This window comes from Cervus canadensis, chromosome 21 (genome assembly GCF_019320065.1).
Source record: "Cervus canadensis isolate Bull #8, Minnesota chromosome 21, ASM1932006v1, whole genome shotgun sequence".
Taxonomy (NCBI): Eukaryota; Metazoa; Chordata; class Mammalia; order Artiodactyla; family Cervidae; genus Cervus; species Cervus canadensis.
The window spans coordinates 3,563,979-3,580,474 of NC_057406.1; the positions used below are offsets into that span (position 1 = coordinate 3,563,979).

Consider the following 16,496-nt stretch of genomic DNA (forward strand, 5'->3'; position numbering starts at 1 on the left):
TGAAGTCGAGGGTGCACTGGGATAGCACTCCCAAACTCTGCTAGGAGGTGTTCCTGCCCAAGTCTTACGGAAGGGTAAACCGAGACTCAGGGCTCCAGAGAAGCCTGTCGGGCTGGACAGCTTGTGGGAGGTGGTCTGGGGGCTGCAGGCACTGACAGCGCTGGGTGGTCTCAGGGGAATCTCTGCACCAACAACTCCGGTGGGGGAGGGGGCAGGCAGCCCCCCGATTCTGCCTGCTTTGAGGATTCTGACCAGCGCCACGTCTGTGCCACACGGCAGGTGCGGGGCTTGGCGGCACCACAGCAGACAGCAGTCAGCCACTCTACTCACCAGTTCCTGGTGGTGAGGCGGGCACCCCTGGGCAGTCTGGGCCCAGCTGGCTGCAGGTTGGGGCCTGCAAGGAAGGGCTGGCGCTGGGGTCTCCCGAGACCGGTCCATGTTCCCCTCCCGGTCAGGCTGCTCACCTCCTGGGCTGCCCTGCCACCCAGACACGGGGCAGAGACTGCTACACGTCCCTGGAGCGTCTTCCGAAGGCCACGACAGGCATCCGGTTTCCTGGAGGTGCTCTCGGACCAGCCATGTTCTACGAGAAACAAAAGGAGCGAGGAGTCAGCCCCACGGGTCTGGTGGCTCGCAGCCCAAGCACAGAGGGGCTCAGCGGGCCTCTGCCCTGCCCTCATCTGCCCCACCCCGCCCGATGCTGCTCCTGCAGATCGCCCAGCCCTCCACACACGCCCAAGGAGGGGCCTCCGCACCAGACATCAGGGACTTTAGAGGCGGAGGACCGCAAAGAAGAATCTTTTCCGACAATCTGACCGCCCCACTGTCGTCCCTGGCGTTGGACTCTCGCTCAAAAACAAACCCACCCACCGCTCCCTCGCAGCCCAGCCGCGCATCCTCCCGAGTCTGCAGAGGAAGGGGGCTGGCAAGACTCAAGGCGCCTGCTCCCAGCAGAGCAAGCTTGCCGCGTCATGGAGCCCCGCCCTCTCCACTCTGGCCCTGCCTTGGCACCCAACTAGCACCTGGGGCCAGCTCTCCTGCCATCAGAGGCCCAATTCTTACCCATCCTTTCAGTCACCTCCTCCAGGGGGGCCTCCTGGGTCAGAAGCAATAGGGCCAGCTCTAGCAACAGGCTGGGGTCCCTCAAAATCAGCTCACAGAGGCTCTTGCTACCTGTCCCCCCTCAGGCTCCAGCTCCTGAGCCTGGTAGAGACGACCTCTTTGCAGCTGTGTGATCCTCACACTTAGCATGGTGCCCAGCACCCAGGAGGCCTGGAAATGCCCCCACAGAATTTATTTTCTCGAGCTCCTAAATCACTGCAGATGGTGACTGCAGCCATGAAATTAAAAGACACTTGCTCCTTGGAAAAACAGCTACGACAAAGCTAGACAGCATGTTAAGAAGCAGAGTGATCACTCTGCCGACAAAGGTCTGTATAGTCAAAGCTGTGGTCTTTCCAGTAGTCATGTGTGGATGTGAGAGTTGGACCATATAGAAAGCTGACCGCCAAAGAATTGATGATTTTGAACTGTGGTGCTGGAAAAGACTCTTGAGAGTCCCTTGGACTGCAAGGAGATCAAACCAGTCAATCCTAAGGAAGTCAACTGAATATTCATCAGAAGGACTGACGCCGAAGCTCTAATACTTTGGCCACCTGATTCGAAGAGCCAATTTATTGGAAAAGACTCTGATACTGGGAAAGACTGAGGGCAGGAGGAGAGGGTGACAGAGAATGAAATGGTTGAATCGCATCTCTGACTCAATGGACATGAGTTTGAGCAAGCTCCGGGAAATGGTGAAGGACAGGGAGGCCTGGCGTGCTGCAGTCTGTGGGGTCACAGAGAGGCTTAACGACTGAGCACCACCACCCTCAGAACCGTGCCTGCTCCCTGGGAATAGAAAGTGCAGATGTGACTTTGTGTCCTTCCCGAAGGAGCCAGTACGGGAACACCCTGGGACGAGGCCCAGGAGGCTGAGCAGAGGCCCGGAAGCCAGCCCTCAGCCGACGGCAGCCCAGGCCCAGCCTTCTGCTCCTGCCCGGCCTGGGCTCGGGCCGAAGCAGGCATGTGGCGCTCCCAGACCAGGGAAGGCTCATCCTCTGTGACGACGAAAAGCCAAACCCAAACGGAGGTCCAACCTGCCATGACTGGGCATTCTGCTGGGCCTTGAGCTTCGGGCCAGGCTGGGGGCAGACACCCAGGGCTCTCCTCTCTGGCGTCTCTGACCCGGGCCCAGTGGGAGGCTGTGGCCGGGACGACTGTGCGTCGGGGCGCCCAGTCCCCGGGAGCACGCTGGGGCCTCCCCACACCCGGGCGCAGGCGTGTGGTCCTCTCGGGGGTGCCCCTGTCACTGAGGCCGGGCCGTGCTCCCTGGGGACAGGTGAGGGCTGTGTGGGCACGGGGCAGCTCAGCGCCCTCCTCTGCAGCAGGGCCTCTGACTTTCGCGGGACACACATGGGACGCCTAAGGCCCTCAGGGTCCACAGGGGACCTGCTGGTGGCTTCCCCGGGATGTGCCCAGGCCTTACAACGCCTCAGAGGCTGTGCCGAGGTCACCCCTTCTCTGGAGATAGAGATGGGACCCTGGGAGCCTACCACCTGTGACCTACAAGTGGCATGGGCACTGGTTCTTGTCTTGCCTCCCACTCGCTCACTGCCCAGACCTCTCATGGCTCCCGTCTCCCTGACTGTCGGATGGGGCGACGAAGTCTGCGCCCCGGAGCCCCGAGCAGATTCCGAGAGAAGCAGGGGGCCGGGCGGTCAGCCCAGGCCTGGCTGCTGCCGCCTGCACAGGCCGCCGGCCTCAAGCCCACCACTGTCCTGATGGTTTAATGCGTGTGTGGCTGGGCCGGGTTGGGGCATGCGGGATCTGCCATCTTCGCTGTAGCATGTGGGGTCTGGTTCCCTGACCAGGGATCAAACCCCGGCCCCCCACACTGGGAGCACAGAGTCTGAGCCGCCGGACCAGCAGGGGCGTCCCCACTGACCTGTTTATGGGAGCAGGGAGCACCTACGCCCGCCTCCAGAAGGGACGGCCCTCCCCGCCCGCCCCCACAGGATGGACTGAACGAAACCCACTGCCCGATGAGTAACTCCCATCTGACGGCCCCTCCTCTGTGGCCCTGAGGCTGGGGGGCTCGAACGCTGTCCCCAGAGCGACGGGGCAGCAGCTCTGGGCCCCCACAGGACAGCCCACAGCGTGGACCCTCCACCAGCTCGGGGGAGCTGACATCGACGCACCCAGTCTTCTCTCTGGACAGCGAGTGCGACCCGGCCAGCGTCCAGAGGGCACCACCGTGGGCCACACACTGAATGCCCACGGGCCCCGCAGCTGAGACCCCCCTTTTTGCAAACAGCCCAGGTCAGCATCCTCTGTGGACGCTGGCATCAGAGGCTGGACTTCCAGGCCGCCTTCAGCAGAGGAGAGCCAGCCAGAGGTGGGTGCCGGCCACCGTAGGCCCGCTCAGCACACCTGGGGCTGGCGTTTCCTCCAGAGGGTGAGGGAGCTCCCGCTGCAGGCCTGGGGACGGCCTGGGGGCCCTGGCTGGATGGCTGAGCGTCGCAGGAGCCGCACGCAGCCACGGCCAGAAACCTCACAGGGACAGCCACCCGCCGGATGGTCCTAGAGCCAGGGCGCCCCTTCTGACCTCACAGCAGCGTTTACAGGAGGCCCTCCCTCTGGGCGCTCAGCACCCCTGAATCCTTTCGCCCACCCGCCCAGCAGCGCCCATGGAACCACCAGGCTGGCTGACCGCTGGGCTCCCCAGTCCGGTGCTCTGCACAGCGGTGCGGGCAGCGCCACGGCCTTGGGCTGCAGTCCTCACCCTCTGCTGCTCCCGTCCGCGTGTTCCCGGTTTACGCCCATGGCACGTTACCTGCCCTCGGAGCCTTTAAAGTGGTCCTGGGAGTGCAGACTGCCCCCGGGGAGGGCCTGAGCCTCTCCAGATGGGCCGGCCCACATGCTGAGCTTGAAGGGTGGCTGGGGGCCTCAGCCTGTCTCAGGGTCACAAGTGAACCCCAAGCTGAGATCCCTTGTGGACACAGGCCGCCTGTTTTGTGCGGGGACTGGGAAGGCAGGAGAGTCAGTCAGACCCCCTGCCTCCTCACGCTGTGTGACTCCAGGCATGCTATGGGACAGCCTGTCCCCCTTGTAGGGCTGTGACATCACGGACGACAGGAGGAAAAGTCCCAAACCCAAGGCAGCCTCACAGTCAGGCTCCCCCTCTCAGCCCTGGAATCCCACAGCGTCCCCAGAGCTCAGAGTCCCTGCCCCGTGGAGGGGTCGCTCGGGGAGCAGGTCCTCTGTCCACAGGCAGTTTTGTCCCCGGAAGCTCCTGGCCCACAGAGGCTGGCGGAGCCTGCTGGCACCAGCACCAGGCCCAGCGGGATGCCGGGAGGCTCACCCCACCCCGCCCCGCCCTGCCCCAGCCCCCGAGCACCCCTGGATACTGGCACACTGCGGCGTCCAGCCACAGGGGGCCAGGGGCCACGGGGTTCCATCTCAGCTCTGTGCTTGTCAGCCTGGCCAGGCCCCTTCATCTCTCCGGGCCTCCACCTCCTCATCTGTGACAAAGGGGCAGCGATGCGGTGCTCCCCACCTAGGACTCACCCGGGAGATCAGGCACACTGTGTGCCCGCCCACCGTGGGGCTTGGGGGACGGCAGCGCCCACTGCTGACCCTCCGTGTGATTTCCAGGCCACAGACGGCCACTCTGGTGCCTGCGGCCTCTCGTCAGACAGCTGGCCGACCCACCAGGGCTCAGGCCTGGGCCTGAGTGGACCCAGCTGTGGGCAGGCCCCAGGGCGGGAGGCTCCGAGCCGCCAGCAGGAACTCCCCTGTCGGCCAAAGTGAGGGCCCAGACCCACGGCACGCAGCGCCCCCGGGGGCTCAGCCTTGCCTCTGCACATGAGCCTTCAGCGTCCGACCCGGCCCCTCTCAGAGGTCACGTGTGGGAGAAACTCCTTCCTGGAAACGCCAAGTGCTAACGAACCGTGGGCAGAGGTGCCGTGAGCACCCTGGGTGGGGCTGCACCAGGACTCAAGCCCTCGGAGGGGCCTGAGACAGGCCGGGAGGGGTCGGAGGTCAGCAGGCGAGCCTATGGGCCACGTCCTCCAGCACCGCCCCCCCGGGGGGCTCCCAGATGCACAGACCAGGGGTGTGTGCCCCACTCTGCCGCCCCACTGTGGCCGAGACAGCTCCCGGAGGGCCTCGGGGGGCTGACGGCTCCCAGGGCAGGCAGTGTGGACAGGGTGCCGGTGAGCGCGAGCTGCTAAGACACAGCATCTGGGGGCAGAGGTGCCAGCCCCAGGGAGAAGCCGAGGCTCCAGAGCCAATCAGGGCCACAGAGAGCCTTCTGGGCTGTGAAACCTGGCCTCTCGAGGCCTCCTTTCTGTACCTTCAGAAGCAGCCATTTACACCTACCGTCCAAAGCTGACGTCTGAGCAAACGAATGTGGAATTCCCAAGAGTTTGGCAGGCACACACAGTGGGTCCACACCGCAGGCCGCCGGCGACAGCAGGCTCGTCACCAAGTTGGTCTGGGGAAGCCGGCCTCCACCAGGCTCGCATCTTGGGTGGGGTTTACCGCAGCCGAGGACAGCGCCTGCAACAGCAGAGTAAGAGCTGGGTTCTAGCGAGACAGCAAAATACAGTCCTGCACATCCTAGAGATTCCTTCCAGGCTTCTGACTCAGAACACCGTGAACACACGTCCAGACGTCAGATGGGCTCTGATTGGAGCCACGGTCCCGCCACCTTGGCGGGGTTGGGGGGGCACCCCATGTCAGAGCATCCCCTCCCGGCAAGTCACCTCCGCTCCCTTTAAATGGACAGCCTGAGACAGGGGGGAGGCTGCTTCTGAAGGCGCCGGGACGACAGTGCTGCCCCCACTGTGACCACCGGTGCCCAGGGAACGTTTTCCTTCAGGGGAGAACACAAAGGGAGAATTTCCACGGGTCAGTTTCACTCTGGTGGTTAATCATAATTTAAAAGAATGTTTTCTTCAGTTACCAAAGGAATAGATGCTCACAGAACATGATTTTGGCAAACAAAGGCAAAAGAGGCAGCGAACATTCTGCATCCTCTGTGAACCCAGCACACGGCAGGCCTCTGCCCAGCCCCGAGGACCCGCAGCCCTTCTGGAGGCACATGCATGTGGCCATAAACCCTGGCGTGTCCTCCTGACAGGCCTCAGCCTGCCACCCGTGACCTCGTCACAGCTGCCCAACCCACACAGCCAAGCCCAGAAGGACGGCCGGGCCCGTTTCTCAGCTTTGTAAGAGGCGTCAGTGAGGATGAATACCTCTCATCTTTGTGCACAAACCTTCCCCTGCTCCCCCGGGGAGACCCCTTGAAGTGGGATCTCCCCACGGCGCGCTTTTATTTTTCATTTCCTTTTTTAAGATGTATTTTGTTTCGTAAAGTGTTTATTTGGCTGAGCTGTGCAGCACGTGGGAATCTAGTTCCCTGACAGGGATCAAACCCACACCTCCTGCACGGGAGTACCAGGGAAGCCCCCCCAAGGCACACCTTCAAGTGGCCTGAATGGACTCTGCACGGCTGGACAAATATGCCCCAGAAGGGTGCTGGGCGCTGACACCCGCGTTCACCACAGCCCGTGGAGGTGAACAGTGGTAACGACGGGCTGCGGCACGTCCCCGCCGAGGGGCGGCAAGCCCAGGGCTGACCTGGCAGGAACCAGCCGCTGCAGGGAGACGGAAGGCCAGAGGGTCCCTGCACCTTCTCATCACCCCCTGGAGGGGACCCCTGGGAGCTGTGACAATGTGGGGGCAGGAGCGGGTAGGAGATCCATGAGTCAGAAATATCTCACTTAAACAGAACATGCGGACGGCCCCCCGTCCGTGACACCAGACGGACTGACGGATTCCGCCTCTCACGCCCAGGGATGGGCGAGGAACGGGCCCCACGGCGCCCGCAGGCAGCCGGACTCGCCGGTCTTCTCGGCTAGGACCCTCGGAGGCCACGTGGTCCTCCCGCAGCCTGGCGTTCCCCGCTGTCCGCGCTCTGGGGCGGTGCCTCGGGCCCCAGTGCACCATTTGTGACGAGGTGTGGCTCCACGGTTCCGGATTCGTCCTAAAAGGCAAGGTGTCTGGTGGAGGCAGAAAAAGAAAGAAACACTCTCCCCGTTTCTCCGGGAGCCTGGAGTCCTGGCCGCCGCGGCGAGCTGCTGGCTTGTGCCTGGTGCAGAGCCTGGGGAGTCGGCACTCGGCCTTCTCTTCTTCTGTTTTAGTCTCCGGATTCCATTTCGTCCATTCATGAAACGTTCCCCAAGAGCCTGCCCTGTGCCAGGCTGGTGATTTCGGCCCGTCCTTCCTGAAGCGCCCAGTCTCCCAGGGCAAGCAGTCTGTGGGCAGTGGGCGTGTAGACAGCAGGGAGGGCTTCCAGGAGGAGGCGATTCTGCACCGCAGTCTGGAGAGGTGGGGGATGGCGCCATGGAGGGGGCAGGACAGGTTGCTGAGGGCCTCTTGAGTCCCACGAACGGGACACTGGACTGCAGCCAGGAGCTGGAGGCAAGCCTGCAGAATGGGCAACAGGGCAGAGGCCCGTGCTGCGATGGCCTGCTCCTGGGTGGGCAAGACAATGGACGCCATCTGGCGGGGGGGAGGAGGGTGTCCGGGAAACGCTGGACGCCAGCAGTGCTGGAAGGGCAGTCCGGGTGTGGTGGGAAGGGGAGTCGAGGATGACGGGACAGAGCAGCAGCTGCAGGGACATCCCCCAGGAATTTTAGGAGGGAGAGGAGACAGGTGTGGTCACCACAGAGGAAAGTCCCCATGGAAGCCACCCAAGGTCAGGCCCAACACCGCGCCCTGTCCAGGCAGCCCGGCGTCTCCCGTCTGGTTACAGAGCAGACCCAGATCCCCGCCGGGAAGCGCACCTTCTTTCTTCTGCCCGACTGTGGTCTTGGCTGTCCCCCTCCCGGGGGCCACCCCCACTCTGACTGGTCACCTTTCCGAACGGCCGCCCCCCAGGCCCCGAATGCAGCTGTGGGCAGAGGGTCGTCTCTCAGGTCTAGGGCACCAGCTGGTCTGGCTCGGGCACCACCATTTAGCTCTGCAGTGGGGGCTCAGCCTCCAGACCTCAGTTCTCCGGCTGGTGGCACGTCGGGGTTCCATGAGGTCGCCCCGATAACCAACGTCAGGGCCTGGCATGCAGAGGGGCTCCTAGCACAGGTGCTGGGCGGCGTCTGGGGGTCTCCGGGCTCGGGGGCACGGAGACGGGAGGCGGCAGTGCGGCCAGCCAGGGGAGCCCGCTGCCCGCCGTGAACCACTGCGCCAGGCTTTATAATTATCTGGGCACTTAGGCTCCTCTTTCTTTTCCTCCCACTTCCCTGGGGAAATTTCCTTCATTTCCTCCATCATCCCCGGCTCCCTGTGTGTCTAAATCAACCTCAGCACATGCAGCAGGCTGCTCCTGCAAGCTCACGCCCTCGGCCTACTTTACTGGCGAGGGCGGGCTCGGGTGCCAAGAGGCAGGGGCTGCTGGGGTGCCATCTTTGCTCAAACTGAAGCTCCATCCCCACCCTGGACAGAAAACCGAAGGCGCTTCCCCCTACCCTTTAAGCTGCAGTGACCGTGTCCCTGGGGCCCAGGGGCTGCCTCTCCCACCACCACAATCTGACAGCAAACCCAGGCCGCCTCGGGCAGGGGGTTCCACGGTCCCTCAGCTCAGACGACGAAGCGGAAACACCAGCGCACTGGCAACCCAGGAACAACCAGTGGCAGGTTCCAGGTGACCTTGAGGAAGGTCAGGCTGTCCCCACTCTCCCTGGAGCCGCGCCGGGGGATGGGCAGCCCCTCCGTGGGTCTGTAACAGCTGGGGACATGCAAGCCTGCTCGTTCTTGACGGCATGGGGTGGGTGCTGTTCTGATGCCAACTCCTGCGCATATCCAGCCTTGACCCCAAGTCTCACCGAAGGTGGGTGTTGTGTATGCTCACTCAGTCGGGTCCGACTCTGTGACCCTATAGACCACAGCCCGCCAAGCTCCTCTGTCCACGGAATTCTCCAGGCAAGAATACTTGGGTTGCCATTCCCTTTGCCAGGGGATCTTTCTGACCCAGGGATTGAACCTGTGTCTCCCGCATTGCAGGCGGATTCTTTACCGCTGAGCCAGCAGGGAAGCCCGACCCCTAAGTAACTTAAATATGTATTAATTTTTTTAACACTATCCTTGAGAAGTAGAGAAGGGGGATTTAAAAAAAAAAACCAAATGTAGAAAAAAATACGGGAAACCTATTGAAAATCTGTCCGTTTTACAGATGAGGACACAGAGGCCCAGGGAGCAAAGCAGTCTGCCCAGACCACCCGGAAACTGCTCCCCGCCGCCCCCAAGGCTTTGCTCCCCATCATGAGCTGAAAAGTGTCCCCTGGAGAGCAGTGAGAGGGAGCAAGCAGGGGCCAGCCCCCGAGGTACCTGTGACAGGTCAGAAGCAGCAAGTGGGTGCTGAGGGGTCTCATGGGAGGAGCCAAAGCACCCACTGGGCAGGGTGGGCAGAAATGTCCCCGAGACGTCACCCATCGTCTCCTGTGAGAGGAGGAGGTGAGGAGGCCAGGGCCGCCACCAGGGCGCCGGGCAGGGCCTGGGGCAGCAGCCACGGAGCAGCCCTGGGCGAGCTCATCACAGGTACCCGAGCATCGCCACTCCCCAGGGCCCCTCACTGGGCTCCCTGGAAGAAAAGCCAGCTGGGTTTCTTTGTAAAGCTGGATCGCATTTTCTGCCCACACTTCTAACCTCCGGAAACCTCTCGGGTAGTCTTCCAGAGCCCTCTGGATTCCATCGGGGGCACGGTGCATGCCTCTGCTCACTGCGTTCACAGCCAGGCCGCCGGGCACCCGGCACATGCCAGGAGGAGCCTAGCGGGCACAGCTGCACAGGCCCCTGGCCGCCCGCAGCCCAGCTGAGCCTCCCTATCACGGGTCTGTGGGCTCCGGCTGGCTCTCGGCCTCTCAAATTTGATCTCCGGTCAAATTCCATGGCCCATTCCTTTTTAAAAAAAAAATAAATAAAAAAGTCCCTCTTTGAAAACAAACAAAAATCCCAGAACAGACTCCAGAAACTCTGGCCTGCGGCAGCTTCATCTTCTCATTCTCTTTCCTTTCTGGCATCGCAAGGAACTGGAGGGACAGGTCAACCCTGTCATTTCACAGAGGGGTAAACTGAAGCCCAGTGAGGGGAAGGGGCCCCTTCGAGGTCCCCCGGTGACTCCCTGGCACAGCTGGAGTGGGAACCCGGGGTCCCCGACTTAGGTCCAGCGTCTGAGCCCAGGCAGCTGCTGGCTCGGTGGGAGAGGAGGCGGGGTCTGAGCCTGTTAGAACGAGAGCCGCCGCGGCCCTGGGCAGGGCTCCAGGCACTCACCCCACAGAGGGATGCCCGTCAGGATGGGCAGGCCCGGACCACCAGGCCTCCTGGCACAGGAGAGGCCAGCACTCGGTAAATGCGGGAAGAAGCCCCTGTCGGGGTGAGGGGGAGCCCCGACCTTCGGGGGCAAGCCTCAAGGAAAGCAGGCTGGCTCTAATGGAAACCAGTCCGAGGGCCAAAGGCGGCAGGACCCCCTCCCCGCGGTTTCCATGGGGACGGAGCTGGGAGGTGGAGTCCTGGCAGGCTCACTGCAGCAGATGTGGCCTGTGCAGGGCTGGCGCGGGGCGGCGGGAGGGGCGGCGCCGGGCGGCAGGGCCCTGGGACGTGGCAGGCCCGGCCGGACTCGCGCACACGCCCAGAACCGTGGGTCTGCCACCTCCAGGAGGCCACCCAGATTCCCCCCGCCCCAGGGCGCTCGCACTGGCCACTCCAGCCTGAGTTTCTGCTGCCCGCCTGGCTGGGCCCAGCCTGCTCCTGCACCATCTCAGCCCGTGGCCTCGCAGAAGGCGCCCGTGTTTGCTGAGACACGAGCTCTGGGGACAGACGCCCCCCTCCCCCCGACCAAGTCATGGTTGTAGCCCTCCGGCCAGTGAGAGGGTGCTCCACAAGGTCTGCCCCACTGGTCCCTGGACAGTGCCGCCACCGGTCCCTTCCTGCGCTCCGAGCTGGCCCCCTGACGGCCCTGCGAGGTGCCCTGGAGACTCGAGTGGGTGCGGAGCTGCCCGGGGACACAAGGAAGCCGCGGGGTCACTGGCAGAGCACTAGAGAGGCGGCCAACGGATGGGGCCCGAGTATCAGGGTCTTGGACACCGGACGGGGCCCCCGTTCGCTTGCAGAGAGATGGTTTCCATGAGCTCACCCCCCCACCCCTGCACTAGGCGCCTCCCCCCCACCCCTGTCCTGCCCTCGCCGGCAGGAGCCCTGCAAATCGGGACCGGGGCAGACTGTGGGGCATGCAGGCCCCAGCCGTGCCAGTGACGCCCTGTTACTGACCGATCTGGGAACCCCAAGATCAGGTGGGCGCGTCTCCAGGGGAGAGACTCAGGGTCCCTCAGACATCCAGTGGTGCCTGCAACAAGCCCCACGGAGAAAAACCCTGGGCTCCTGGTCTACACCACAGGCTCCCGGTATGATGGAAGGGTCTGGCTTTGGCACAGAGCAGAAAGGACTGTCTTGAGAATGTTGGAGCCTGCAAAACAGTCTTGCCTGTTTGGGGATTTCAGGGCATCTCCCAAAGGTTTGACTCGCGGTTGTCCGAGTGTTAAAGCCTCAATCACCTCGGCCTGCAGCCTCACTCCTTCCCACTCTGGGCCGGGGGGACACCGAGATGAAGGGTAGCCAAGGCCCCCTCCCTCCCACCCCTCGCTGACACGCTGCGCGTCGTCCACGCTGGGCCAGCGAACGACACAGAGGCCTGGAGCCTCATTCAGCAGGGTGCTCAGGGGCGGCGTCAGTCTAACCAGCGGGCCTGAGAGCTCAGAGAAACGGCAACTCAGGTAGAGACAGGCCCGGGGCTCCCAGAACCACCACCGCCATATGGTCCCCAGGAAGGGAAAGACGGAGGCAAACCCTGACTCTCCCTTGGGGCAGGCCAGAGGACAGGACCTCGTGGTGACCGGCATCCGGGGACAGCCCCTCGAGGTCGGCATCCCCGAGAGGGACCCTGCCTGGCTGTCCCCAGCCGGCCAGGGGAGACGCCGGGTCCTGCAGTCAGGGACCCGGGTTTGAGGGCAGGCTCTGGCGCCTGCTAGCTGTGTGACTCTGGGCAAGTTCCTCGGCCTCGGTGAGCCTCGAGTTCTCCCAGATAGAGAACCGTTAACACCCACCTTCCACGCGGGCAGGGAGGGTGGCATCCTGTCTGTGCCCTATCCTGGCACCAGAACAGCACTAGCTCCTGCTGGCTCTGACTGGATGTTGAAACAAGATGAAATCGAACAGATTAAATTTAAAAATAGATGTTTAAAAGAAGTGGATTAAAGAACTCGGCCCTAGGGAGTTCCCTGGTGGTCCAGTGGTTAGGACTCCGCACCCCACGGCGGGGGACATGCGTTCAATCCCTGGTTGGGGAACTAAGATCCCGCAAGCTGGGCGGAGTAGCCAAAAAAATACAGAAAATTAAAAAAAAAGAAACAAGGACTTGACCTTGGGCCTGGCACTTAGTAGGTCCATGAAGGTCAGCTTCCCCCAACCCTAGGGAGCTCACTCTTATTTGCAAACTCAGACACGCACTGGCCTCCCATATGGGGGAGACAAGGGCGGACCCCGACCCTCAAGGCAGAGGATCTCTGACTCCCGAGTTCCCCCCACCCACGGGTCCTGCCCCAGCCTGCCTCGCTCACCCTCCCCGGCAGCTGGACGCGCCTGAGGCGGTGGGTCACGGCGGCGTGCCAGGCGGCCAGGCCCGGGAGCCACTACCCGGAGGCTGCTTCGCTGGGCCTCCCCTGGGCACTGGTCACAGGCTGGGCAGGAGCACCAGGACCGCAGCGTAGACCCTCGAGGCCCACGCACCCGTCCCCCCATCGGGGCCGAGAGTCTCCCACGTGCTGGCGCGGGGCGACTTACGATTGCGTAAGTTCCCAGTGACAAAGGCGCCGGCTGAGGGCACCCTGCTCACACCACCGAGCACCCTCCACAGCCACCACGTCGGGGGCGCTGCTGGCCTGGACCCAGCATGGCGGGCCCGGAGTTCAAGGGAGCAGCACGCCCGGGAGGCTGGGGCGGGCAGGAGTGGCGGGAACTGGCCGCCCGCCTCTGGGATCCCTCCACCCACGGCAGCCGGAAAGCGCGGGCACACCCACCGCAGGAATCCCCGGCAGGGCCAGCGCCCAGGAAACTGGGCCAGAGGTTCCTGTGTGCGCTGCAGCGGCCAGACCCCCCGAGTGCCCCCGCTCCCAGCTCCCTTCAAGCCCCCGGCGAACCTCCTCCAGGGACTCCCCCAAACCTGCAGGTGACACGGCCCGCCTCCAGGGAGCCTGTGGGTAGGACCTACCCCCTGCCTCCGGGTGGGGAAACTGAGGCTGAGAGGGGCAGGTGGCTCCCCAAGTAGCCAGGCCCCATGCTCTTCCCGCAAGGCCGCAGCATGGGATGAAGCAGGCTGGCCGCCGGCTTCCAGGCAAGACCCCTACTCGCTGCCTCTGACCACTCTCCCAGGCCGACGCTGTCTCCCCCACATCAGAGATGAGAGAACCGAGGCCTGGCAGTGAGAACCGTTCTTATCGAGGCCTTGTCTGCTCGAAGGCGGGCTGGGGGTGCACACCATCTCATCAGATCCTGCCCCTCAGTCCCCGCTGTGTTCCTGGTGGGGAAATGGTTCATCTGAGCTCCTGGGTGTGCGCTCAGGGCCCCGAGCCCAGCACGCAGGTGCGTGTGCACACGGGAACACACGCATGCACAGGCACACACACGCGCACACACGCAGACCTGCACCGCAGGCCAGCCCTGCCACCCGCTTCCCGGAGGAAGGCGCCGGCTGGAGGATGTGCGCCCGCTGGGCCCCCCGGCCGCTCCCGCCCTCGGCGGCCTTCCCGGGCCCCGTCCTGGGCCTGCCCCGCCGCCATTTCCTCTCTGGGCCGAAGGCCCAATGCCAGTCCTCCGGGTCTGCAAATGGCCGGCGTCCGGCCTTGGGCCTGCTGCTCCGAGGAGACTGTGGGGGCCTGACAGGGGCCCAGAGCGCAGCCAGCCAAGCCACGAGCCTTCCTTCCCTCACTAGTGCCCGGCACCCGGGGCCTGTCCACCCAGCACCGGGAGAACAGCCCACCCAGTGGGCAGTGGAACGCCCAGCCAGGCATCTTCTGGGGTGGCCCACAGACCTGGGCCCCCGTGTGTATGCCCACGTTACGGTACCACCGAGGCATGTGCATGGAGGCCGAGGGACCGTGAGAGCCACGGGGGGCCAGCACGCAGACACTGTCCACACCTTCACTCAACTCAGCAGGCACACAGGCTTTGGAGGCCTGCAGGCCTGTGCTCACATCCACCACAACCCGCATCATCCGGCTGAACCGCTGAGGCTCATCCCCTGCAGAAACGGCGCTGGCGACCCCACCATGCAGGCACTTCTGAAACTCAGAAACAAACCAAGGAGGAACAGAACGTATGGCGTGCTCTCCGTGAAAAGTGTTGAGCCAAGTGCTCTATCTGTATTACTGTGAGGCCGGGACACTTACTGCCCCCATTTTACAGATGAGGAAACTGAGGCCACAAAGGAGAAATAACTCGCCCTTGACCTTGAGCAGCACAGCCAGCAAATCACAAGGACTCAGCATGAACCCTGGCCATGAGTTCCAGAGCTCACGCTCTCCGCCACCCTCCTCCTCCAGACGGGAATGAGGCTGGCGTGGAGCACGCGGCGGAGCATCATCATGGCGACCATGCCCACCACCACTGTCCGTGCTCTGACACCACCCCTCTGAGGCTCTGACCGTCTGTCGGGACTCCTTGTTGCGCCTCCTCTTTGAGAGCCCCAGACCAGCGCCACATTCACGGCGGCTGATACTAAACCCAGTTCTGATGCCCTCTGCGAAGACCGACATGGGAAAGGAGAAAGTGGTTAAAAAAAAAAAAAGCAAAAACGAGAGCACAGCTGCTGCAGAAAGCAGCTCACAACCCACCCCGGCAAATTTCATCAGCATCTCACTTTTCCTATTATTCCCCCACATCTCCGCCAACAGGTAGGTTCCTTCAAACAAACAAGCCACAACAAAGCGCTTCTGCTGACAAATGGAACGGTGTCGGGAGCATTCGGGACACGGCACAGGGAGCACTGGATCTCACCGAGCATGGCACGCACTTGGGCGAGCTGCTCTCGGCCAGGAAGAGCCTCCGAGGCCGCAGAGCCTGAATCCAGAGTTCAGACGTGCAGAAGCGAACATTCAAAGATAAGGAGGAGCTGGGAAAACAGAGCCTTCAGAACCGATTACATCATAATGCGAGCAAATTCACAAAATAAACAGTTATCATCATTTGCAAATTATCGTGGCTGTAAAACCACTCTGCCCTCACGTGTGTTGATATGGACCAATAAATTCTGCACTTTATCTTGGTGAGATAATTTTTTTTAAGTTTATAGCTACTCTTTGTAGCTTACCTGTTGAATTTTTTTTAGCTTGGATTTAGATGTATCCTTAGACCACGTGAAATATTTATCATCTGGTTTTTCAGAAGCTTCTCAAAATAATTTTTATGAATGTCTACATAGAACAGTGAAAGATTTCTTTCCTACAGAAATTATAAAGATAGTAAAATCAAAAGTCCCAAACCCCATAATTTTTAATATAAATTACTGTTAGGCTGTTGATGATGCAAAAAAAGATAAGAACTGGTAATTAATTAAAACGTCTGAGGTCCTTTGACATAGGGTATTTGGAGTCTTAAAAAGGTGCAGATGAAGTCCAAATTTTAAATTAAATTTTAATAAGGTGACGGTTGTTCTGCTACCAAATGTTTCAGGGGATCAGAAGATCATTTAATAAGACTGCTTTGATGTACAAAGGCAACTTGTTTATTTTGACCTCAGTTCTTCGAAATTGTCGACTCCACAATTGAAATATGCTGTGTGTTCCAACAAGGACCCGGCAGTCATAATGACAGACCAGCCCATCTGTGCTGTGAGAATGTATAATTTCAGTCTATAGTGGAATTTATATAGAAGGGATGATGTGAAAACTGCTATGTGTGGTACTTTGTTAAAAAAAAAAAATACTGCTGAGAAGTACTGGGTGCCATGGAGAATGCTGATATTTTTGCCTGATTAAAACAATTAAAAAAAAAAGATTCTGTGGAAATTTACTGATTTGGGAGAGGTACAGTATTACCCAAATTAAAAAATGAAGATGATAATTGATCACATATTACTATCCCAAGTATACAAGGTGTAGGCTGGAAAATGTGTTATTCATGTACATTAAAACCATTAGGTGAACATAATCTCGGTGGAAAATACTAATTTAGAATGAAAATGCTCATTTATGAAAATTAATTGATTTTATGCTACTTGCGCTACCTTGTCCAAAAAGAAGATGAATTAACGCTCAGGAAATTTGACTATCACTCCAGGATTTAGAATTAAAGGCCTACTCATCTACGTTAATCACAAGAAAATTATCATTTTATCATGCAAAATT

The 16,496-nt window shown here is 60.9% G+C and overlaps 1 protein-coding gene across 1 annotated transcript in view; it reads right to left on the reverse strand.

The window, feature by feature from the left end:
* Positions 1 to 16,496, reverse strand: part of LOC122423879 — a 30,550-nt gene that overhangs the window by 11,725 nt on the left and 2,329 nt on the right. Inside the window, exons 3-4 of the mRNA XM_043441337.1 lie at positions 5,422 to 5,601; positions 465 to 583 (exon numbers count right to left, since the gene is read on the reverse strand). Coding sequence (XP_043297272.1) covers positions 465 to 583; positions 5,422 to 5,601 — 299 coding nt within the window. The remainder of the gene's footprint in view (positions 1 to 464; positions 584 to 5,421; positions 5,602 to 16,496) is intronic.